This window comes from Meriones unguiculatus, chromosome 11 (assembly GCF_030254825.1).
Source record: "Meriones unguiculatus strain TT.TT164.6M chromosome 11, Bangor_MerUng_6.1, whole genome shotgun sequence".
NCBI lineage: Eukaryota > Metazoa > Chordata > Mammalia > Rodentia > Muridae > Meriones > Meriones unguiculatus.
In genome coordinates this window covers 109,535,402-109,559,085 of record NC_083359.1, presented here as the reverse complement: position 1 = coordinate 109,559,085, position 23,684 = coordinate 109,535,402, and the positions used below count along the sequence as shown (strand labels likewise).

Genomic DNA, 23,684 nt, shown 5'->3' with positions numbered 1-23,684 from the left:
GACTTTGTTCTGGTCAATACATTTTTAAAAAATATTTCAGAAAAACCGTGACTGTTTTAGTGGGTATTTTTCTAATTACATGAAGACTTGGAGCATTCTACAGACTGCCAGAATTCTAGACTGCCAGGAGAGCATGCTTCAGGCTCGCATTTCTCTCATCGCGTGTTTGTGCACAGCATGGAAGTGTAATAAAGCCATTCTGGAGACTGAAGGACTGAGGTGCTCTGCTGCTGATTTGTCTTAGTGAACTTACTTCGTTTCTTTCAGATTCTGTTAGATATTACTCTGTTTTAGTGTGTGTCAACTGAAAAAGGCAGAAAAGGTAATGCAATAGTGACAGGCCAGCCCCTACAGCTCAGCACACTTAATACAAGCCCAACACAAATGTGCAAAAATTACTTTATTACAGCTTACAGGCACACAGTACAAAGGACTCGATGCTGTATAACTTAAGAAGAAAAGATTAAAAGCTAGCAGACTAAATCCTGAAAGACACATTTCCAGCACATCTATTGTCTTAATGGCAAAAGGGGCAGTAGAAACTATAATGTCACTTTATAGTTCCCTCTGCATTTCAGACTTGGCCAGCAGGAGGCTGAGAGATGGCTCAGTGAGAAGACCCGAGTGTGATCCCCAGGACCCACATGAGAAGATGTGAGGGAGGCAGACAGGAGGACCTGTGGGCCTTGCTGGCTTGCCAGCTTATTCTACTTTGGCATAGTCTAGGCCAGCGAGACCCTGTCTTAAAATAAAAGATGGGTGGCTCCCGAGGAATAATACCAAGGCTCACCTCTGGCCTCTAGACACACATGTGCAAACACACGTACACTCCCAAGCACGCACACACACACCAGGCACATGGGTAGCACACACTTGAGACCGAGATATGACTTCTGCTGTCAGCCAGATCAACTTGTGCTTGGCAGATCAACACAAGCCCAGAGGAGCTGCCAGCCCTTCTGTCAAGAATAGTAGAGAAAATAGATCATTTTATTGGAGCTTTAAAAGCTCGTGAGAAGTGTCCTGTGGCCACAATATTGATAAGCCAACAGCAATTTACACATTAACTGTATCAAAGTGCATACATGAAATGGGCCTCAATTCACAAAATATTCATCAGGATATAAAAACTTTACAGAGGTTTTCAGGAATGTTAGTTTGCCAGCAATGATGTTTATAGGATTCACTCAAAAACTCCCCATATTAAATAGGGACAATTACCACTGAAATTTGATAATTATGTCTTCTACCCAGGACCCTTTACACTCCACAAAGTACTATTAAAACTGGGCATCCTGGCACTACAGTTAACACTCTTCACAAAAGCCAAAGTGAGAGAGTTTGCTCACTGCAGTTTTCACTGGGCACACCTTTACCATCTGCACACCTTCTGAGGCAGTCATCCAGTAGGCTTAAAATAATTGTCATAAATGAGTTAAAAAGGTAAACTGCAAAAACTTAACGTCTAAACTCTACTAATAAAACTCACTGTAGAAAACATTTGTGATTTACTGCACAGTAATGACTTAGTAAAAATGCCTGAAATCTGATTTACTACCTTAAAAAGCAGAGGAAATTTCTACTTCCATTTAAAGTTCTCTTACCCACTCTTGTGCAGGGCTGGCACGGCTCGGCAGCTGTGAGCTTCAGGGACAGTGCAGTGCCACGTTGCACCACTGCACCACGGCACCAGGACGCCCAGCACGGCAGCCAATAGTTCATTGGTTGCAAAGAGCGTGGAGTGTGGGCTCCCAGGTCTAAGCCACACCTCTCTCGCTCTGGTTCTGTGCACGTTGGAGGCAAATAGCTGTGGAGCTGCCACTTCCTTCCAAAGACCATTTTTCTAATTTATACAAAATTGGCTCAACAAAATGTCACTCCTGACCCAAGGGCTTTCTACTTGTCACTAAACAGGAAAGTGCAGGGGGATAGAGGTATAACTTGGGGTCTGCTTCCTTTTTCTCTGTCTTTGAGACAGGGTCTTGCTGTGTAGCCCTGGCTAGCCTGGAATATACAGTGATCCTCCTGCCTCTGTCTCCCAGGTGCTGGAATTAAAGGCGCTCGTGGTCACACATGGCTCATCTGCTTTCCTTGGGGCAACCCCTGTCCAGTGCAGGAGTGGACTTACATAAAGAACATTGCCTCTTTTTTGTTGTCTTTTTAAGAGCTATTCTTCCTGCCTCCACATTCCAAGTACTAAGGTTACAGGTATGTGCCACCATACGTGGCTAACAGCCTAGCTCTCTCTTCTCAACTCTTAACAAAGTGTAGGTATACCCCATCGCTCAGGATGGCAGGGAAGTGGGCCAAGTACTCTCTACAACTCAAGAGCATTTTCCAGCCTCTCCAGAAGCTACTGTGGGTGAACGCTGTAGATGAGTGACCCAGGGACTTCTAAGAACCCGCCAGCTCTCAGCTAGCATAGGCTTCTCCTAGGGAAATCAGGCCTCCAGAAAAGGCAACAACCTGAGCTTTACAAGTCCTGGCAGGACCACCAGATATACAGAAAAGCACTGAATTCCTATCTGCAGGACCAAGGAAGTGAAGCACATTTTAAAAATGCTGTCAACTTTACCAGGACTCAGAAGTCATTTACACCTCTTTATAATAAAGTGTTTAGACATCAGTTATCACAAAAATATTTCAGTAAAAAACTGTTATAAACTTGTTTCTTCCAATCTGTTTCAAGCATATAAGAGAAATTCAGAACCTCACAGCACAAAATTGAACAGCATGCAAACCATTAATATCTTTCCAGCCTTTGAAAAGAGTACAGACAGTAACAGCTACTGTCAGAGCTCAAGCCTGAACTTGGCCAGTAAAGGCAGGTGATCTGAGGAGTTGTGCTCATTGGGAAGGCCATTCACAGTCCACAGGTCTTGTTCTGTAAGAAGTGACAGTCTAGCTAGAAGTTTCAAGCCACCAACCAAAGCAACTTCAGCTCCTAGTTAAAGAAGCATACAGTAAAACTGTCATTAAACAATGTTTTAAAACAGTGAAACAGAATCTGAAGCCCACCAGAAAACCAATATGAAAGTTTTTAAGAGTACAAAGTTTGTGAAGTTATAACTAATAACCCTTAAACAGTAGCTTCATGTTATTTATGCCAGATATTTTTTTTCTATCTCAATTTATACAAGATAAATGTCACATAAACTGTTAGCAATTTGAGACTGACAACCAGCCAAGAAGGGTCCACCGGCCCATTCTCACTGCACAGAGCTGAGCCTGGCAGGGCTGGCAAGGGGACTGCAGGATAAAGTGGCACGGTTTAAGCAGGGTCATTCTTCACCCAGCAGGAAAACAGAGGTGCCAATAGCTGCCGCTCTCCTGCCACCTAGTGCCCTCGGCAGGCACAGCAACTTCCCGACCTCCTGACCCACAGGGGAGGACATGCTGCGCAGTTGGCTCAGCGACACAGCTGGGTCTCCTAAGGGAACTGAGAACTTTGCATCAGAAAAGGAGTTGAAAGGTGGGGAGTCTGCCCTGTCTAGGATTCCAGATATTTTCTGAGTATTTTTAGATCTTTCAACTCTCTCAATGTTTCCTGTTTTCAATTCTTCGGTTGGCTTATGCAACCTGATTTCTTGAGCTGTAACGAGGAATGCACTGCCCACTTTTGTTTCTGAAAACAGCCCCAGAGAGCTCTCCCTCTGGTTGGCACACCCCACGTCTGCTGTAGGCAGTATGCACCGGCCATGCTGCAAAGGCAGCCTGACTTTCTAAGCTGCTCCATCCCAGAGCTGCGGTGACTTCATCCACGCAGCGGCTCCGTGGGAAGACAGGATTTATGGTGAAGAGCTGATGGTAGCCTAGAACCTAGATTCTGATTGGCACTGAAGGGCCAACTGAGGCTGTGATTCTTAAGACCCTGCTTGAGGCCCCTCGCTGCCCTGTTCTTTGCAGGCAGCCAAGACTTGCGCAGTTACATTAGCAATTTACCCATCCAACCTCTACCCAGAGCCCTGCCCTTGTGCTGAGCGCAGCCAGATCCCGTCCTCTGGCAGGTGGGGGTCACGTGCTTCTTACCTCGGCCCCCAGCAGTGCCATCCTTTTTCGCAGAGTAGAAAATATAGTCCACAGTTATGGCGCTCCGGGAGTGGCAGGTGGTCACCTCTGGAACTCCAGTGTCAGGAGAGTAATGTGAATACACAGACGACAAGCTGAAGTGGTGCTGCAGGTGTGAGGACACTCTGTGAAGAGAAAAGGCCTTAGGACCCATCAGTTTGCACAGGAAAACATTTCTCCTCTTACATTTTTACGCCATTTCTAGTCAAAGATAGGATACTTTTCACTGTTTAGTCTTTTGATTTTCTTTTTCATACAATGTCTTTCATTAGCCCAGGCTGGAGTGGGCTGTCTAGCTTAGGCTGACCTCAACTTTGTGATAATACTTCTGTCTTAGTCTCCTGAGTACTGGTATATGTGTAAGCCATCATGCCTGGGTTTCTTTTTTTTTTAATTTTTATTTTATTTTTATTAATTACAGCTTATTCACTTTGTATCCTAGCTGTAGCCTCCTCCCCCACCCCCTTCCAATCCCATCCTCCCTTCCTCTTCTACTCCTATGCCCCTTTGCCTGAGTTTCTTATTTTTGACAGTTTCATTATGTAGATCAGGCTAGCCTCAATATCACTATAAAGCCCAGCCTAGCCTCCTTTTCATGATTCCTCCTCAATCTCTTGAATGTTATGACCACAATATAAGCTAGCTAAGTTCCACTTAACTGAACCATATCCTAAGTGAGGGCTCCTTTGCATGCAGTGAATGTAAAGGAATGGATCTGAAATCCAGCAGATGACAACAAATGGGGTAAAAAGCTGAAGAATCAATATGCTAATCAGAACTTAAAATTATGTTTGAGAGGCTCCATTTAAATTAGCATATAATCCTAAACCAGCTTGCACTTCTTGGTCTTGTGTGTGTGTGTTGTTTTATTTTGAGGCAGGGTTTCTCAGTGTAGCCCAGGCTGTCCTGGAACTCAGTCTGTAGACCAGGCTGGCCTTGAACTTGGAGATCCCCCTGCCTCAGCCTCCTTACTGCTGGGATTAAAGGTGTGCACCACCACTACCCAGCCTTGGTTGTTTTTAAGGGTGCTCTCAGTGGTCAATGGTGTGCAGGGCCATTCAGGACCCGCAGGACCTGTGCTGGCAAAGAAGCCTCAGGCCTGTCATGCTGGTGCTATCTGTCAGGACAGCTTCCCAGAGGCTCATGTCCCCAATGCAAACGCATGCCACATTACAAAGGGGTTACGGTTTATTCTCTAACATGTCTAAATTTTAAGAGCCATTTATGCTATAAAGAAAAACTAAATTCTATACACCATTGTAAGTGCTGAGGGACAAATAAAAACATGGCCCTTGGGGCTGGCGGGACACTAAGGAGTTAAGAGCACTGGCTGCACTTCCATGGGCCCTAGGTTCAATTTTGAGCACTACACTGCAGCTCACAACTATCTGTAACTCTGGTTCCAGGGGACCTGGCACCCTCTCATAGACACCCATGCAGGCAAAAAGCCAAGGCACATGAAACAAAAATGAGTTTAAAAAACAAAATGTAGCCCTTCATTTCCGTAAGCTCCTAAGTCAAAAAGCATAGGTAACTCCTTAAAAATATCCTACTTTCCAACTTTTGGCACCTTTTTATGTCTAAGGACTTGTATTTGTAGCATCACTAAATGTAAAAGATGGTGCATGCCCATAATCCCACATTATGGGAAGCTGGAGCTAGCTTGAGCTGCACAGTAAGACACACAACCAAGTCTCCTTCAAGTTATCTTCAGAATATCAGTGTTTCAGTTAATAGAAAACGCTGCCCTGCCAAAGCATGAAACACTGATCTCCATGCTTTGGCTCTGTGAATCCTCACAATCCACACAGGAACATGAAAGTCCAGAGGTGCCCGATTCTCACAGCTAAAAGGCAGCAGTCACACCTGGAATCCATGGGTACTAAACCCAGCAGCCTCTGCAGTGTGGAGCAGCACCAGCTTCAGCTGGACCAAGTGTTTTCTGAAAGGTATTGTTTTTGCGTCATTCAGTTAAAGTCAGGAGGTGTCGCCTGCGGCCATCCAGAACTCACTTTTCAGCTGGCTCGAGGACCTCTGCTTTCTCCAGCTGGGCTTGTGTCAGCTCGCCGTCTGAAAGAGCAGAGGGAAGCGTATCAACCAGCGTGCACCGAGTGTGGTTCTGGCTTGCTGTAGCATAGCCTTCTCTAGGGTCAGACTCGTGTCTGTATGTCTGGTTAAATGTTTGACCCTACAGTCATTGTCGGATGGTCTACAGCACGGGAGGGGCACAAACAGCTCTAAGGCAGCAGGCAGGCTATTCGTGCATGAATAACAGCAGAATTTAACCATTAAAAAGGAAACTTGGAGGACATCAAAAGAGGAAAGCAAAAGCAGTTTATATTTATATACATGAACATTCATGCCCAAGACACTGAAAGGCTGAAGTTTTAGCTTCCTGACCTCAAAGGAAAGACCGCTCGTTAGCCAGCAGACTGCCAACATGTCCCTCGGATGCTCACCTGTCTTCTCTACTCTGGGACCCTGCTGTGGCTCATACACGCAGCTCTGTGAGATGCCTAGGTTTGGGGGCCAAATTGGAATAGATAAGATTCTTTGTCCCCGTGAAGACTGTTCCTGGCCAGATACCTGCACAGAATTTCAACAGCCATCTTAAGTGAATAGACGTTAACTATGTGTTAATTTTTTTATGTTTTAGGGAAAAGGTGATCAGAAATGGTAAGCAAACCCTTTGTTTCATATACATGATTACTTCTGATTACAAACTCCTGTCCAAACACAGTTCAAAGCACTTACATGGAACTGTAGGTTCTTTCCATGCATGCGTTCCTCATCTGAACATCTAGACACCTATAGCTTCTTGCTACTGTCTTACTCTGTCTTCTGCCTGTAACATTGTTTCCACTGCATCCAATGGTAAATGGTTAAACCAAATTTAAAACTACCCCTGACAATTGTGTTGGTGGAGGACTGGCTTTGTTAAATATACTGGAAACCAAATGTTATCAAACAAGCAGAGGAAAGCATGGAATATCATTGAAAGCCTAGTAAAAACAACTCTAAGCTGGAGAATGAGTGTATTTAGCATTTCCCAAGGAAAGACCTTATTATGTAAGGAAGGCTTGCATAATGAATTTTACATCACTGTCCAGCCCATGTCCAGCATTCAGAATCCTCCCAGCCCTTGTGAAAGGGACTTTCGAGTTATCTTTGTCTTCAGCACCTTTCTATCTGCTAATTCCTTCACACAGAAAGCTTTTGTAAGTGGAAAAGATGAAACCAAACCAAGTGAATAAGTCCACCTGCTTGTGACTGCAGGGAACCATCCCGTCAGCACAGTGAGGTGCCAGCTTGCCCCGTGTTCTCACACAGCCATGCAATAAGCATGCTCACTCTGATGATGACCACCCCTCATCCTGATGGACAGAGCAGCCCACCTCCTAACAGAAGAAGGGAGTACTTACCTTTCCAATGGCAAGTCCTTCATAATTCAGTTTTCCTTCCTTTATGAAACTATAGAGTGGAGAACCAGGAACAGAATTAAAGTCACCACACATGATGATGGGACAGAAGCTGCCATCTTTCTGATGGGCCACACTGGAAATCTCTGCCAGCAGCATTGCCAGCTGGGTCAGCTTAATATCACCTCGCCGTGGGTTGTACAGCAGATGTGTGTTAGCTATACAGATGGAGGGAGGGGCAGCACGAGCGATTTTGGGCTGCAGGAGTAAAACTAATCCAATGTTGTCTCTGTCCAACAGAGGAATATCACGGCGGCAGAACTCCACTGGGTTCACAGATAAGAGTGAAAATTTGGAGTGTTTGAAGCAGATGGCACAGCCATCAGGTTTACTTCCTGTCTTCATCTTATATTCACAGTGATAACCTGGAAGGAAGGAATTTTAAAAAGAGACTATGTCAAAACATATTCCTCTTAATATTCTAAAGCAATGTTTGACAAAGCACATTCTAAGACAGGATGCTAGCATGTGTTAAAACCAAAGTTTAGGCAAAGAGCTGGGCCTAGAAGTGCTTCAGTGTCAGCACTGAAGAAAATAAATTCTGTAATATCTCTTTCTCTCCTTCGATGGTGGTAGCGGTGCTAGGGATCACACACGCTAGGCCTGCATGCTGCCGTGGACCTGCATTCCCAGCCCATGGGTATTCTGGGGCAGGACTTATGGTTCTCAGACTATGCTTGGACTTGTTCAAAGCTCCAAGCGGCTCTGAACTCCTGATAATAAAACTTCAGCACCCCAGTGCTGGGGTTACAGTAAGGCTCACCACGCCACACACCTTGTAGTGTCAGCAGGAAGCAGTCTCACATGTGTGTAATGCAAGCATTTGAAAGGGGCAGGAGAATTTTGAGCTTGCACAAACCTGGATAACACAGGAAGACTTTGTCTCAGAAACAGTATGCCTAGCAGGTTTCTTTACTGGCAGACTGAACCTTCCAACTCGGTCATGACAAGGGCAGCAAGGCCACACACTTTTTTAGTCTGGTCTTTTTGTCCTCCCTCCCCACCACAGTCTCTGTGGACCATACTGCCTGAACCCATGTCAGCATCAGAGCCTTCCCTCGCTAGCTCTGCTGACGAGCATGCTCTGGGGATGGCTTGACCTTCACTTCCTCCTAGTCTTTGTTCAAACTTTACTTTGTCTAAGCATCTGGCTTAAAATGCAAATCTTCTCCATCTGCATTCCTTGCAGCTCCCTTATGCAAGGAAGGAGGCTGGCTGCTGAGACCAGTTTTGTTCTCCTTTCTAGAATGGTGTAAAGGCAGGCTAGGCAGCACTCAGAAAACACCTGCTAAATGAGTCAGTATCACTCAGGAAGGGTTTTCATGTCTCCTGCCTGTAGAGAACGTGATTTTAGAAGCCATGAGAAAGCCTTCTGCTGAAGTAAGTGGCCTGGCCTCTTACCTGCAGCACAGGCCCACAGAGGGGTGGAGGCCGCGTGACTCCTGGAGACCTTTCCCTTTTAAGATCAGCATGAAATTTCCAGCAGAAATGCTGCAGTATTTGTTTGACATTTTGAAATAGTTATCACACTTTCAAAACTAGCAGTTATCCCAAAGGGGCTGGGGCTGGCTCAACAGTTAAGAGCCCCGGCTGTTCCTGAGAGGCCCTGGCTTTAGTCCTAGCACCCACATGGTGGCTCACAACTTCCTGTAGCTAACTCCAAGTTATCCCCAGGGCTGGGAGATGGCTCAATGATTTAGAGCACCCGTTGTGCTTCCAGAGGACCCAGGTTCGGTTCCTAGCACCCATGTGGTGGCTTACAACCATCTTTAATTCCAGTTCCAGGAGACCTGACACTTCTTTCAGACCCCCATGGGCATCATGAATGCAGGCAACACTTATATATATATAAATAAATAATCTTAACAAGTTTTTTTTAAGTAAGTTACTCCCAAATATGTCATACAGTTTTTCTTTAAAAACTTTTATTTCAATAACTAATAACTCTGTAAGAATAAACCTGGCTAATGTAAATAAAGGTTACATTGTACCTAGTGATTCCAGACTTGGCCTGATCTCTGTCCCATAATGATCTTCTTGAACTTCCTGTAGACAGAGCACCTAGAAGAAAACAGTGGCTTGCATTAAAACACAGATGCAAATATGAATTCTATTTAACTTTGATAGAGTAGAAATCAATCTTATTTTTTAGAATTAATACTCTTTTTTTGTTTTGATTTTTCAAGACAGTGTTTCTCTATGCATCCCTGGCTGTCCTGGAACTGCTGGCTTTGAACTCAGGGATAAAGCCAGCCTCTGACTCAAGTGCTAGGATTAAAGTCACTTGCCATCACTGCCCTGCTTGCTCTTTCTTTCCCTTTTATTTTTTTGGAAAAAAAAAGTTATTGTTCTTAAGTATTCTCTATCACAAGAAGTATGTTTCCAAAGATCTTATGATCTTCCCAACACTATGGCCTGCACTCATGTGGGATAGCAATCTTATCACTCAAAATGCTCTAGTTCCTGAAAGAACTTTCTGTGCTTTTTATGTGAGACTACCTGTCCTGAATTCCCATGTTCATCATTTTTAAGCTTGGGTTTTTTGTTTGTTTTGTTTTGTTTCCTTAGTATCACTATATAACTCAGAATAGCGTTGACCTCAGAGTGGTCCTTCTGCCTCAGCCAAGTGCTGATTATAGACACTTGTCATCATGGCTCAGGTCCTTTCTTTTCTTTAAAAATATATTTTTTGAGATTTTATTTTATGCATATGAATGCTTTTGCTTGAATTTCTGTGCAATATGTCCCTGCAGTGCCCATAAAGGCCAGAATAGGATGTCAGATCCCTTGGAAGTAGAGTTACAGATGGTTGTGAGCTACCATGTGGGTGTTGGGAATTGAACTCAAGTACTCTGGAAGAACAGTCTGTGCTCTTAACCTTTTCTCCAGCCCTGTGAATTCTTTCCTATGAGGCTGGTTTTATCCCAGCATCCCCAACTCCCCTCCTCAAAAACAAACAAACAAACAACCCTGTTTCTTTAGGTGGGCATGGTGGCACATGCCTGCTCTCTCAGCACTTGTTAGGTAGAGACAGGAAAACCAGGAGTCCAAGGTCATCATGGGCAACACACTAAATATGAGGCCGGTGTAAGCTATCAGAGATCCTGTCTCAAAACAAACAAAACAACTAGCATCCTTTAAATGTTCTCATTTTATCATCTAAATCAGGTTTTACACAAATTACTGAAATCTCAAGTTTAGCATTTTTATTTAAAATGCTTCCAGTCTGAGTCTCAAAGTTGACCAATATTTTAAAACTTTCAGCAAAGTTGGGTGATTATTTCTATCACTGACCAACAGGAAGGAAGCCATACCCAGCCAACAATGGCTCCTACACAAAAGCACGTGGCAAAGCATTGCTCTCAAACACACAGTCATTCAACCATACTTTCCTTGCAGGAAAAGCTCTAATACTGCTTTACACACTTACATCTGCATCAAAATGTTTGATTTCTTTGAGAATATTGGGAAACCGAAAACTCCAGTGTAACACTGGACGCCGGCAATGTCTGTAGAGGTGCGAGTTGTCCTCCAACAAATCTTGGGAGAGTATATTGTAAGACATCACTGAGAAGTCAAACTTCTCTTCACTGTCCTCACACGTGGAGTGAGCAGCTTTGTCTTCTAGGTCCTTCGTTTTTTCTTTATTATGGCCATATAAATACTCCCAATTCCTTTTTATAGTTCCTGTTAAAATATATTGGACAAAATATAAGAATCATAGAAGAGCAGATAATTTCCTATATACAAGTACTTTCTCACTTACAGAAAACGCCCACAGCTGCTGGGTACATGTTCTTCCTTGGAAACAGCAGCAGAACACTGACAGTCACAGCTATCTTCGTGGGCTGCCAAGGCAGCCAGCCCAGGTGCTGACTGACGGCTACCAAATCTCTCTGAAGGCTGGAAACGCAAGACTGTGTGTGGCTGCATTTTCCTATTTGTCTTTGGTTAAGACTTCATCAGCCATCTTAGCACGTTCTTTAATGCAAGGAGAGCCTCCGCTGGAGCTGGCTTTCCAGAGAGGATTTCCCAGCACATTTCATTCCCCAGTTACTTCAGATCATTACCTCAGAGTTCTGGTTTACACATGCATGGAGGGTGGCAGAGAATGACAACAGGCGGGGACAGTGTTCAGGGTCTAAAAGCTAAAGGTGGGCAAGTGCAGACAGGATGAACAAGATGAAGCATTAGAGATTATAGGTTATAAAATGGGCCTTGTGGTATAGGTATACCACAACAAACGTCGACAAGACATGGCAGAATGCTCTAGACAAACAGCAACCACCGGGTAATGAACCCTGCACACAACCACTGGGAATGCACCACACATCATGCTACCCACAGACAAACCGTTCTTCGAAAAAGCAGTGAAAATGGATAGAAAAATAGGAGATTCTGTAAAGATGCTCCTCCACTGAGAAATTATCAGCTCCCACTGGTGCATGTTTGCACATATATGTGTGTATATACACATGAGAATACATACATACTCGTAGCCAGGCCTGGTGGACATGCCTATAATCCCAGCACTTGGGAAACTGAAGTAGAAGGCTGAAGTTCAGGATTAGCCTGGCCTACCCGTAGTGAAATTAAACAAACACCCCCAAAACAAGGGCTGGTAATAACAAACTTAGTGGTCAAGCACTTATCTGGCAAGTTGGTTCAATGCTTACTGCCAGAAAAAAATAGCAAGTGCATGGTTCACCTTTGATCTTGTGTCTTATTGTGTCACGTTTGTGAGAATATGCTTAATGTCATGGAAGCCATGAGAAGAGAAGGAACATTTAGTTAACCTACGAACTCAACAAAGAAGAGAGAACCTAGCAGAAGAGAACAGATGTGGAGATGGGGAGCCAAGTGTCCTGAGGGTCTAGGCAGCCTTCAGTCTCAGACTGTCTTCCTCTCTCCTCATCAGGTTTTCATTGCACCATGTTACAATGCCTGAAATTCTAATTAAAGTTGCCTGGACATGAGGCTTATCTCTGCAATCCCAGAACTGAGGAGGGTGAGGCAGGAGGATTGCCAAGAGTTTGAGCCCAGCCTGGGCTACAAGGTGAGTCCCTGTCTCCAAAAACAAAACAAAACAAAACAAAACAAAGTGAAAAGGAAATAGACTGAAACAGTACAGTTGTATGCAGAGTGAAAAGGGAGCACGCCCCAGCTTGTAGTTACTCATAATCAAAGCACAGCTGCACCAGCATGGGTGGTGGTGAGACAGCTCTCCCAGATTACCTCCCTCAGGATCTAAGCACCTACCTGCTACATGGAAGGACTAGACATGCTGACCTGACAGAAGATAGTTGGGATTAGTGAGGGCCGGAGCAGGCAAAGGAGCCAATGGTGTGAAGGTGCTAAGGGAAGGGCGAGACCGAATCCTGTCCCGAGCAGTCCCTCCCCAGGTGAGCAGAATGAGTTAGGCTTTCCCTATCCTGCACTGAAACTGAGAACTCCATCCCACAGGTTTACAGAGCTGCACAGAGCGGTACTGACAGCCACTGAACCCCATTCACCAACAAAGGCCGTCCCATGATGGTTTAGTCACACACTGAAGTCTTCCTATGAACAAGATGGAAGGGCTCCATCATGCAATGTGTGGACTTTCACCCACACCACAGTACCACCCTCTGCCACTGCCACAGTCAACTATAAAAGTGGAGGTCTAGAACACTCATTGCAGCTCCTTGATATGTACATAGAGTGGCATGTAATCACAACTGTATGTTCTGGAAACAACTCTGGAACTGTACTTCTTAAATAACTAGGACCAGAGGATTACCTGATTAATATGGTGGCTTTCAAACTTGTACAGCTGTGGAGCCCTTTGGGGTTGCTTTTCATAAGGACACTAAATCTCTGCTGAGGGGAAAACACACAGCCCATCTGACCACATCTGTTTTTACTGGCCAGGTACAAGTGTGCGCACGTGCTGGGTTCCATGGAGGACAATCTCAAACCACAGACACAGCCAACAGTCTCTGCCATCACACACTTTACAACATAAATTCACACTGCAAAATCTTATATACCTTCCATGTCAGGAGGAACAAGGTGATCACAGCAGAGAAGAGAGATGAATCAAAGAAAGTAAGCAATAGGCCTGAGCAGGTTTTGGGGTGCCTAATTAAAAAGTCATAATTGTGCCACAAAATTCCTTCAAATACCACTTTAAAGTGATAGGCAAATTAGTAATGCTGTTCTCTTGACTGAAAAGTATTAGTGAAATATCGGAAGTCACATATATGGCTTAACGGAGAGCCTTTTCCTTATTCTCAACACCTAGGAAGAACGGACAGATAAAGTCAGGTAGCAATCAGATTATCAGGATGTAACTGCAATTACCCCGGAACATACCACCACCACAGTTTATAGCCACCATGAAGCCAATAGTGTGTTACACATGTAGACAAATCTTTTTTGTTTTTTTTAAAGATTTATTTATTTATTATGTATACAGCATTCTGCTTGCATGTGTGCCAGCAGGCCAGAAGAGGGCACCAGATCTCATTGTGGATGGTTATGAGCCATAATGTGGTTGCTGGGAATTGAACCCAGGACCTTTGGAAGAACAGTCAGTGCTCTTCACCTCTGAGCCATCTCTCCAGCCCTCTTGTTTTGTTTTATCTTTAACAGACATTCAAAGTAGGTGGTTTTTTTTTTTTTTAATAATTTACTTTTATTTTATGAGCATTGGTGCTTTGCCTGCATGTATATCTGTGGGTGTCAGATCTTGGAGTTACAGACAACTGTGAGCTGCCATGTGGTTGCTGGGAATTGAACCCAGGTCATCTGGAAGAGCGGTCAGTGCTCCTAACCTCTGAGCCATCTCTCCAACACCCCCAAAGTAGGTGTTTTTGTTACACTAGGAAACCAAGAACAGAGTGTACGTGATGTCTCCAAGTTCCTGCCACAGTGGCAGAGCACACGTGAGGGCAAGGAGTGCTTCCTAAAGTTTACCATGCTTATGCTGCACGTCAAAACTCCACCTGAGAGAGCAGGAAGTACCAAATGGCTGCCTGATGAAGAGCAAACACAGAAGTGGAAACAGCTGGGTCCTACGAAGCCCTGACTTCAATGTCTCATAGGAATACTCACCTCTGTACGCTACTGTTCCATATTACGCCACAGGTTTTTATGGCCAAGGACTTGGTTTCCACTTACTTGTGTTTGTTTATTCAAACTAGCACTCTGTAACTGTAGCAATAATTTCTGCCTTGGTACCCAGGTGAATCTTCCAGAGAAAGTCTGGCAACAGTGACCAGGAGCCTGAGCACTAAGGATACAGAAGCTCATGAGCACAAGGAGCCTGAGCACTAATGATGCTGGAGCTCACACAAGCTCTTCCACTTCGGCTCCTGCGCATCAACCCCCACGCAGTTCCCTCTCCAGCACCCTCGTGAACACTGAGTCAGGAAGAAAGGCGGTCCCGAATTCTTTACCTACCTCATCATACACTGGGATTACAGTGGGGTGGGAGTACATGGGTTGTCTACAAGTAAAAACAGCACGAGAAAGTTGACGGAATCAACATATTTTGTAAGACTTCCACAGAGCTGACTAAGATATGGTTCCCTTTCTAAAAGGTAGTAATTGTGACTCTCAAGGAGTCACACCAGGACCAAGTGTGCCGCTCCCTGGCAGAACAAGCACGAGGTGCTGGACTCAGTCCCTCGCACTGAAAAAATATACATGTAAGATATTCAGACTCTAACTTGGGAAATACAGATTTAACAAGCTAAAATCTCATCCTGTAACATTTTATTTATAATTGTCCCTAATAAAATAATCTTTTTAAATTATATTTCTAAAGATATTATTAAAATGAAAATACAAATTAAATTAAAAACATTTTTTTAGATTGGAGACCTCCACTGCCAATCTCTAAGCCTCTGTTCAAAGAGCACCGCCACAACACTATTCTTAAACTGTTATCTACTTCCGTTCTCTACAGCCTTAACCAAGCATTTCTACTTTCATAGTCTTCTATGGTCTGCTTACGTACTCACATAAACTATATAATCTTATATATACTTATGTAGTCTGAGATGTCTACTTACGTAAGTACTATATAGACGATATAGGTCTGCTATACAGTCTACTTACAGTCCTTCTCTACTCTAATAGAAGGAAACATGATTAATTGAAAATGAAGCCACCATCCCTCACACAGAGCAGCCATTGGCTAAGAGTACACACTAACATTTCTAAAACATGGAGGATGGCTTTAGGATTAGCAAGGATGGCTTCAACTTGGCCTATCATGTGTGTCTATTCCTTTATCAAGACAAACATCTCCTTTACCTTGGTGTTTTCTTCTTTTAGATGAGGGCTCATCTCTGTCAGAATTCATGACGTGACTAGAGAGATGGATGAAGGCTGTGTTGCTCAGATGGTCAGATCTCCAATTATAGTACTGAAAGGGAGTTCCAGAGTCAAACAGAAGGGGTGCTCTACAGTTCAGTGAGAACTGCCTGCTACTGAAGTATGGGTAAGGTGCACGTGAGTAATGTCCTGGCCACCTCAGACAACCGGAAATGTGTCTGTTCCAGCAATACCTCTGCAGTTCCGCCCGTGGTGTGGTCCAGTCTTGCCCCAAACTCTTCAGGGGATAGGAAAACATGGAGTACCTAGAAGAAATAAAGACACTCCCTGAGGTATCACTTTTTGTTCAGCTGTAGTTCAGAAAATACAAATCTATTTCTCTAGGTGAGATGTCATCTCGTATTTAGATTTACTTCCATATGTGAAGAAAAAAGGGAAAGTCCCCACATTTAACTATCAGCATCAATACCTCAATGTTCTCCCCTAAACAGCTATGGACAATATTCAGGAAAAGACCACTTAGGCTCCCACGACACCATATAACCCCAAAAAGTCAGTCCACAATCCAACTGAGAGGTTAACAAACAACAAACTAGAATGCAGGATAGATTTCTGGCTCCAAAAACTCAACAGAAAACTAAAACCCACAGCAAACCTAACAGTTAAATATGACCCACACATTAGAATGTAAGAAAAAGTGTGTCTCTTTCCAACTTGAGTTTAGAGTAAAAACATATTTTGAAATATATTTTTATATGAAAGTTAAATTCTTCCCAAACACTGGTAAAGGTAAAAACAAAAATCTGTCAAAGGGTTTTACCTGACAGAGCTACTTCCCTTACTAACCAATGGGTGGGCAACATGCCTTCCCATCTTCCTCATTCTTACGCATATGGCCTCCTGGGGAAATTAAAAGAGTATAGGGATTATTCACAGGACTCCATATATACTGCAACTACTGACACTACTGAATCACTGCAGCAGCTTTACCAAGATTATTGTTTCCTGTGCTTGCAAGGGCATGCGCTGAGTACCAGAGGCTTCTGGTGGGTGTCCTCTGTTCCCAAGCTTCTCTTTTGAGACAAGAACTCTCCCTGAACTTGGGAGCTCCAACAACTGAATTGTCTAGACTAGCAGGTCAGCTCTGGGATACTTCTCTTCCTGCCTCCCAAACACTGTGGTTATAAATGACGCACCATTTCCACCTTTAAGATGGGTGCTGGAGATTCCAACTGGGGTCCTTGTGCTTGAACAGAAGCCTTAACCAAGTGAGGGCAGAGGGTGTCAACTCAGAACATGGCTGGCTTGGCAAGAGATCACATCCAAAGACCTTCTAGGTCTGTGTGATCCAGCTGGAGACACAGGCAGGCATATCTCAGTTCAAGGCCAGCTTGGTAAAGAGCAAGTTTCGGGTAAAGAAAGCTAAGGTCCAGGTGTGATGGTACTCACCTTTAACCCCAGACAATGAAGGTAAATTTAGTTAGTAGACACACCCATGTTTGAAAGTGATGTCTAACTGAGTGGCAGAAAAACTGACGAATCAGAGAAAGATTTGATAGAATAGGATATGCCCAACTTTCATGAGAATCGACAGGAAAGGAAAGCTACTTAAGTGGTAAAGCGGAGAGAGAGAGACACACACACGGCAGGTTTAGAGGACAGTAATAGAGAGACAGGCGGCAGAGAGAGAGAACAAGTTGGACTCAGAAGCTAGACTCAGGTGAAGATCCAGAGAACGAGAAGGAACCAGGAGATTAGAACAGATTGCTGGAGTTACCTTGAGGTCAAACAGATCAATTCAGAGGCTGGGAGAGGAGTTTGAGCCAGAACAGCTGAGTTGAACCAGCCTGCCCAGCGCTCAGTAAGAACAACAAAGGGTGAGCTTTTTAATCAGTAAGTCTCAGAGGCTGAAAACATTCTAGGCCAAGGCTAGATTGTACAGAGGTTAGAAGCTTCCAGGACTAGGCCCAGGTTGGCAGACAGAGGCAGTAAGGCTCGGAGACAGCAATTACCTCAGGAAAATAAAGTTCCTTTTATAACTGAGCCACCTTCCCAGTTCCCCAAGCTTTTATTTAAGAGCCACGCTGCTCTCAAGTTCTCAAAAAGCACTGAGTCCTCACTGCATTGCATTATCTGCAAAACATTAGGGTTCCGAGGACTCCATGTCCTGCGTGTCAACAGCAACTGCCACCAATGCGAGTATGCTTAAGTGGCATTTCCTCATTACCTGCCATCTTCATTTGAAAAGATTTAGCTCTTATTATATACTTGAAATTTAGTCTCAAATTGCTCTCTAAACCAACTGATTGCAAAGTCTAAGGGAACAACATGGGCACTAGATCTTGCAATTGACTCTGAAAGTCATCCAAAGGGATTTCAGCACTTGGATCTTTTTATTTTTAAAATTAAAAAAAAAAAAAAAATGAGGCGGCACACACCTTTAATCCCAGCACCCAGAAGCCAGAGGCAGGCAGATTTCTTGAGTTCAAGGCCAGCCTGATCTACAGAATGAGTTCCAGGACAGCCAGGGCTACACAGAGAAACCTTGCCCTAAGCAAAAACAAAACCAAACAATAAATGTTTTGAGCCGGAGTACTACACAGTATGGGCTGGTCGTGGACTCCATACGTTCTGCCTCCGCCTCCCGTGTTAGGGCTGCATATTTTCTGTCTTGATATTGTTTCTTTACTGCAACCTGCAGTGTGACTTTAATTCTTTGGGTTGGCAGCTATTTATCCCACTATCTTTTCCTGGTAAGACAGTGAGCTCTTGAGGGCTACAACCTCTGTATGCGCTGGAAGCCCAGTCTCACCAGGGCCACCACGCACGATGCCAGGCACACAGCTGGTACTCAGAAAACACTGTTGAACTGAAATACCATAGGAACCAGGCATGGAGTTAGCAGATCCGAACGGCTTATGTAAGGATACTGTGTTATTTCCCACGCGTGGTACAGCGACGGTTTCAAATCTTAAAATTTATTAGAGAAAAACAATCAGTACATCAAACCTAAGATTCGGTGGATACTCTTTGGAGCGACAAGATTACAGACAGCATGGACTGTGGCGCTTTAAAATTTCAAGGAGTTATTTTTTATTTTTGGAGGCGGAGTCTCGCTGTGTAATCCACGCCAGCCTCCAATTCGTGGCTATCCTCCTGCCTCAGCCTCCTGCGTGTGGAGATGACAGGCGTGAGCCGTCACCCCGGGCTCCCAGTGGATGAATGTTAGGAAAGCCCTCCAGGACAGAGCGAAAGCGTGGGTGGCGGTGAAGCTGGCCTCCGCGTGACCCAAGTCTGCGCGCCGAGGACGCGGGCCCAGCCACCCCGGGGCGCGCAGCCTCCCTCCAGGCCGGGCCCGCGCGGGCGGCGGCGAGCGTGGAGGCCGCGCGAGGCCAGCCGGCCCCGGAGGCCGCCGCCCGCCCGGCAGGCCCGCCGCCCGCGCGTTACCTCTCCCCGGCGCCGCCAGGCGCGTCCCCGCCGCCGACCCTCTTCCTCCGCCTGCCCCCGGCCCGCCCCGCCCCTTCCCCCGCCGCCGAGCGCGACTGACCGGCCGCGCCCCGCCACGCAGCGGCCGTAGCCCCTCCTCACACAGCGCCACGTCTCCATCTCGGCTCTCTGCGAGCGCCCGACGACCAGGCCCGTGGCTGCGCTTCAGCCCCGGCAACTCGCCGGGCCCCGCCAGATCACCATCCCTCCGCCTCGGCTTCGGGCCGGCCGCTAGGAATGCTGGGAGGAGCGTCTCGCTGCAGGCTGAGTCTCCATCTTGCCTTCTGAGGCAATTCCTCTAGCGGCGCGACCCCCGAGCATGCGCAGAGCGTGCGCGGGATGCCGTTTCCGAGAAGGGCAAACTCCTGGCCTCGTCTTAAAGCGGAGCAAAGCGAGCGCCGGAGACCTATAAGCAGGCGCTGAGTGCGACCCAGCGTGTTTTTACGTGCTTGAGTAGATTCAAAAGGCAGATATCCACGTTAAGGGAATTCTCTTCTGTGGGTTCCCGTAGAACTGCGGACCTCAGGCAGTTTGTGTGTGTACATACATATATATGAACATATAAATATGCATATCTTTCTATACATACATATGTATGTGTAGTCTAAGCTGGACATAGTGGTGCATGCTTTTAATCCCATCCCTTGAGAGGCAGAGACAGGCAGATCCTGTGAATTCAAAAACAGTTTGGTCTACATAGTGAGGCCCTGTGTCAAAATAAAGGTTGTTCATATGAAATTACATGTATTCTGATCTGCAATCTGGGCTTTTATTCAAAGATTGATTCCTTGTTCAATATGGGAATAGTGGCTTCTACATACTCTCTTGGCCCCTCCAGTGATCAACCTGTGCTCAGCAATTTAGAGGCCCTTCAACCAACCCCACCCATTTTTTGTTTGTTTTTTGTAAAATTAATGGCTTTCTATGCCTGCCCAGCTCCCAAATAATGACAGAATGACCTATAATATTTATTACTAAGCTTCAAGCACTATAATTGGGCAGTTATTCTAACGTGACTATGCTGGTCTGGCCTACTTCCCAGCCACATGGCCTGTTAGCTGCCATCTTAGCCTCGCCTTGGCTGTTCCTTCTTCATCTGTGTCCTCATGGTGACCTTCTCATGGTGGCTCTCTGCTCTCCACCTGGGACCCATCATTGAGATAGGAAGTCCCACCTTAACTCTCCAGCCCAGCTCTTTATTAACCAATCAGAAGTGACGGAGAATAGTTTTTACACAACGCTGAGACAAGAGATGCTTCAGTGCAATGGCAATGCCAACAACGTCTGGACTGCAGCCAGATCTCTGGGTACAGAAACCAGCCTGAACACACAGTGCACAGGAACATCCCCCGCAGTTTCTGGTAATGGAGTGCAGCACTATCATCTGAACCAAACAGCCACCATCTTTGTGAGTTCAGCTGAGCCTGCTTGCAAAGGATCATCATAGCTGTGCTTGCTGACTCTCTGCCTCAGGGCGAGGCTAGTGTATGTAGGCCAGAGAGACTAGGGAAGGCAGCTACATCTATGGGCCACCAGGAAGCTCTCATCTGTGCTGGGTAACTTGCTGGATCAGTGGTCCCATAAGTAAGCTCAATGAACTCAGTGCTTTCCTAGGGAGACCTCTGGTAGAATCTAAATTAAGTTTCTCATTGGGGTTTTGAGATGGGGTTAGACTTTGCCTAGGCTTTCCCCGGAGAAAAATTCTTGAGAAGGAAGACTTCCTTTTTAAACATGATTGAGTTCATCATTGAACTCACCGTAGGTCCGAGGATAGCCTGAAGTGCCATCTAATCAAGTGGCTGTTCTCCCTGGCTATGTGTCCCCGCCATTTAAGCTCCCAGACATAAATATACTATCAACACAGAAGAAAAGATATTTAGCTTGTAATGGATTCCATATGTTTCAGCATCTGTTTACCAGAGAAGGGCACCAAAATTGTGGGCAATTTTCTTATTATACATCATACTGTGTACAGGGAAGCAAAAACAAGGACCAAACAAATACACTTTCTTATTCTAAATCTCAGTAGTGGCTAGAAAGACTCCTAAGGGCCAAGTTTTAAGTTGAGTGCGTTTGCACACACCTGTAATCCCAGCAACTGGGAGGCCACAGTAGGAGGAGCGAGAGTTCATTCTGAGCTGCTTAGGGAGTTTAGGTCATAGTGGCACACACTTAGAGCAGGAAACTGGCAAAACTGGGCCAGTCTGGGATTTGTAGGTAGTTCAGGATAATCTGGCAATAGAGTGAGGCCATGCCTCTAACAGAACTGGGGAGCAACTGGGCCAGACTGTACGGTTCTTTAAGGGAGGAAAAAAAAAACCCTACATCACCATGGCAACTTGGGCTATTTTTACTCAGAGATGTTAGGCTATCCTGAAATACTTCTCAGAATTTGGAGGTGGAAAGTAAAGTGCAAAACATGTGGTGAGTAAGGGGAGTTGAGCAACACCTTAAATTCTTTTTTATTCTTGTCTTTTTAGGTTTCCATTACATTCTACACATTACCAAAATCTTTTCTATAAGAACAAAATACAAACGTATTTTATACTCTGTAAGTACATATGAGTGACACAAACATATATGTATGATTCTATACCTGTGGATGTGGGAGATTTTCACTTTACACAGAAGAAAATTGCATTAATCAATAACTTAAAATAGATTGAATTATCTCAACCCTTTATGCATTGAAACCATGTTACTCTTGTTATCGAAACCTTGTTACTTTTGTTATCATTGAAACCTTGTTACTTTTTGTTATCATTGAAACCTTGTTACTTTTTGTTATCATTGAAACCATGTTATTTTTGTTATCATTGAAACATTGTTACTTTTTATCATTGAAACCATGTTACTTTTTGTTATCATTGAAACTATGTTATTTTTTGTTATCATTGAAACATTGTTACTTTTTATCGTTGAAACCATGTTACTTTTTGTTATCATTGAAACATTGTTACTTTTTCTTATCATTGACCATGTTACTTTTTCTTATCATTGAAACCAAAATCTTGTTACTTTTGTTATCACTGAAACTATGTTACTTTTTTGTTGTTGTTTTTGAGACAGGTTTTCTCTACAGGGGCATGGCTGGCCTGGTCAGCTCTGGAGACCAGCTTGGTCTCCAACTCACAGAGGTTTGTCTGCCTCTGCCTCCTGAGTGCTGGGACTGAAGACAGGAGCCACCACGGCCTGGCCCATGTAGCCTTTTATCTATAACTTGTGCTTTTATTTCCTCTGTGCTCTTTTCTAAAGGATCTCCAGGAAGCTGTTTTCATTTCAAAAAATATTCTTAGATTCACCTACGAGTGTTTGCCTGCATGTAAGTATGTGTATCACATATGTGCCTTCTACCTGCAGAGGTCAGAAGAGAATGTCAGATTCATTGGTACTGGAGTTAAGCATGGCCATGAGCCATCATGTGAGTGCCAAGAACCAAATATGGGTCCTCCGCAAGACCAAGAAGTGTTCTTAATCACTGAGCAGTCTCTCCTGTCTATCTTTCTTTTCTTTTTATCCACCCATCCTTTCTTCCATCCTTCTACGTATCTATCTGTGTGTGTTCCAGTGTATCACAGCTCATGTGGAAGTCAGAGGACAGCTTAGGGGGTTGGCTTTCTTCTCCCACCATGTTGATTTGGGGGATCAACTTAGGTAGTCAGGCTTGACAGCAAGTGACTTATCTGAGCCATCTGTCTAGTCCTTAATTAACTTTCTTTTAAAAATTACATTTATTTGTGTGTTTGTGTGCATGTGAGAATGCTAGTCTGCGTGGCATGGGGGCAGAGGACAGCGTGCAGGAGTCTGTTCTCTCCTGTCACCGTCGTCCCGAGGATTGAAGCGAGGCGATCAGGCTGGTGGCAACGGCCTTAATGCAGTGAGCCAGCTCTCTTGCCCAGAGTTAGTTTCAATTTTAGTTTTGGTTAATTTAGATATGGTTTATGTTGGCTATGCTGGTTTAGAATTTTTGTTTAGTAAGAGTACCATCTCTGCTTTCTTGTAGACATTTTGTTGTGTATGTATGTGGTTTAACTTTATTTTTTTTTTAAATTTATTTTTCTGTTTTCTTTGTCTCTTTCTTTCTAGACAGGGTCTTACAATATACCCTTGGCTGGCTTGGAACTCATAAGATCCACCTGTCTGTGTTTGGGAGTGAAAGCATTCACCACCATGACCAGCTGTGGTGATTTGAATGAGAATGGTTCCCATAGGTTCATGTCTTTGAACACTTGGTCTCCAGTTTGTGAAGGATTTGGAGGTGTGGCCTTGTTGGAGGTGTGTCACTGGAGATGGGTGTTGAGGCTTTAAAAGCCATGACATGGCCAGTCA

The 23,684-nt window shown here is 44.6% G+C and overlaps 1 protein-coding gene across 7 annotated transcripts; it reads right to left on the bottom strand.

Moving 5' to 3' along the window:
* Nucleotides 1-385: 385 nt before the first annotated feature.
* Nucleotides 386-19,659, bottom strand: Angel2 (angel homolog 2). Of its 7 annotated transcripts, XM_060364920.1 has the most exons (10): nt 15,849-15,988; nt 14,991-15,036; nt 13,577-13,826; nt 10,978-11,234; nt 9,539-9,608; nt 7,491-7,912; nt 6,528-6,654; nt 6,081-6,138; nt 4,030-4,193; nt 386-2,944 (listed from the first exon to the last, which is right to left on the bottom strand). In XM_060364920.1, exons 3-10 carry the CDS (start codon nt 13,581-13,583, stop codon nt 2,793-2,795), a joined length of 1,257 nt encoding a protein of 418 aa, XP_060220903.1. In that variant the 5' UTR covers nt 13,584-13,826; nt 14,991-15,036; nt 15,849-15,988; the 3' UTR covers nt 386-2,792. The 7 variants fall into 7 exon arrangements, with proteins under 7 accessions (XP_060220903.1, XP_021506713.1, XP_021506716.1 ...); XM_021651038.2 differs by lacking the exons at nt 13,577-13,826; nt 14,991-15,036 and adding an exon at nt 19,417-19,659 and having other exon boundaries at nt 15,849-16,174; XM_021651041.2 differs by lacking the exons at nt 13,577-13,826; nt 14,991-15,036 and adding an exon at nt 19,317-19,377 and having other exon boundaries at nt 15,849-16,174.
* Between the last annotated feature and the right edge of the window lie 4,025 nt (nt 19,660-23,684).

Bases quoted from the DNA above. Each gene is read 5' to 3' on its own strand.
- Angel2 (XM_021651038.2), bottom strand. From the start codon at position 19,475: ATGGAGACGTGGCGCTGTGTGAGGAGGGGCTACGGCCGCTGCGTGGCG. The intron at 16,175-19,416 runs GTCAGTCGCGCT...TATTTCTTCTAG, and splicing joins TGCGTGGCGGGGCGCGGCCG to GTACTCCATGTTTTCCTATC. The intron at 4,194-6,080 runs GTGAGTTCTGGA...TTCTCTTCACAG, and splicing joins GTCCTCGAGCCAGCTGAAAA to AGTGTCCTCACACCTGCAGC.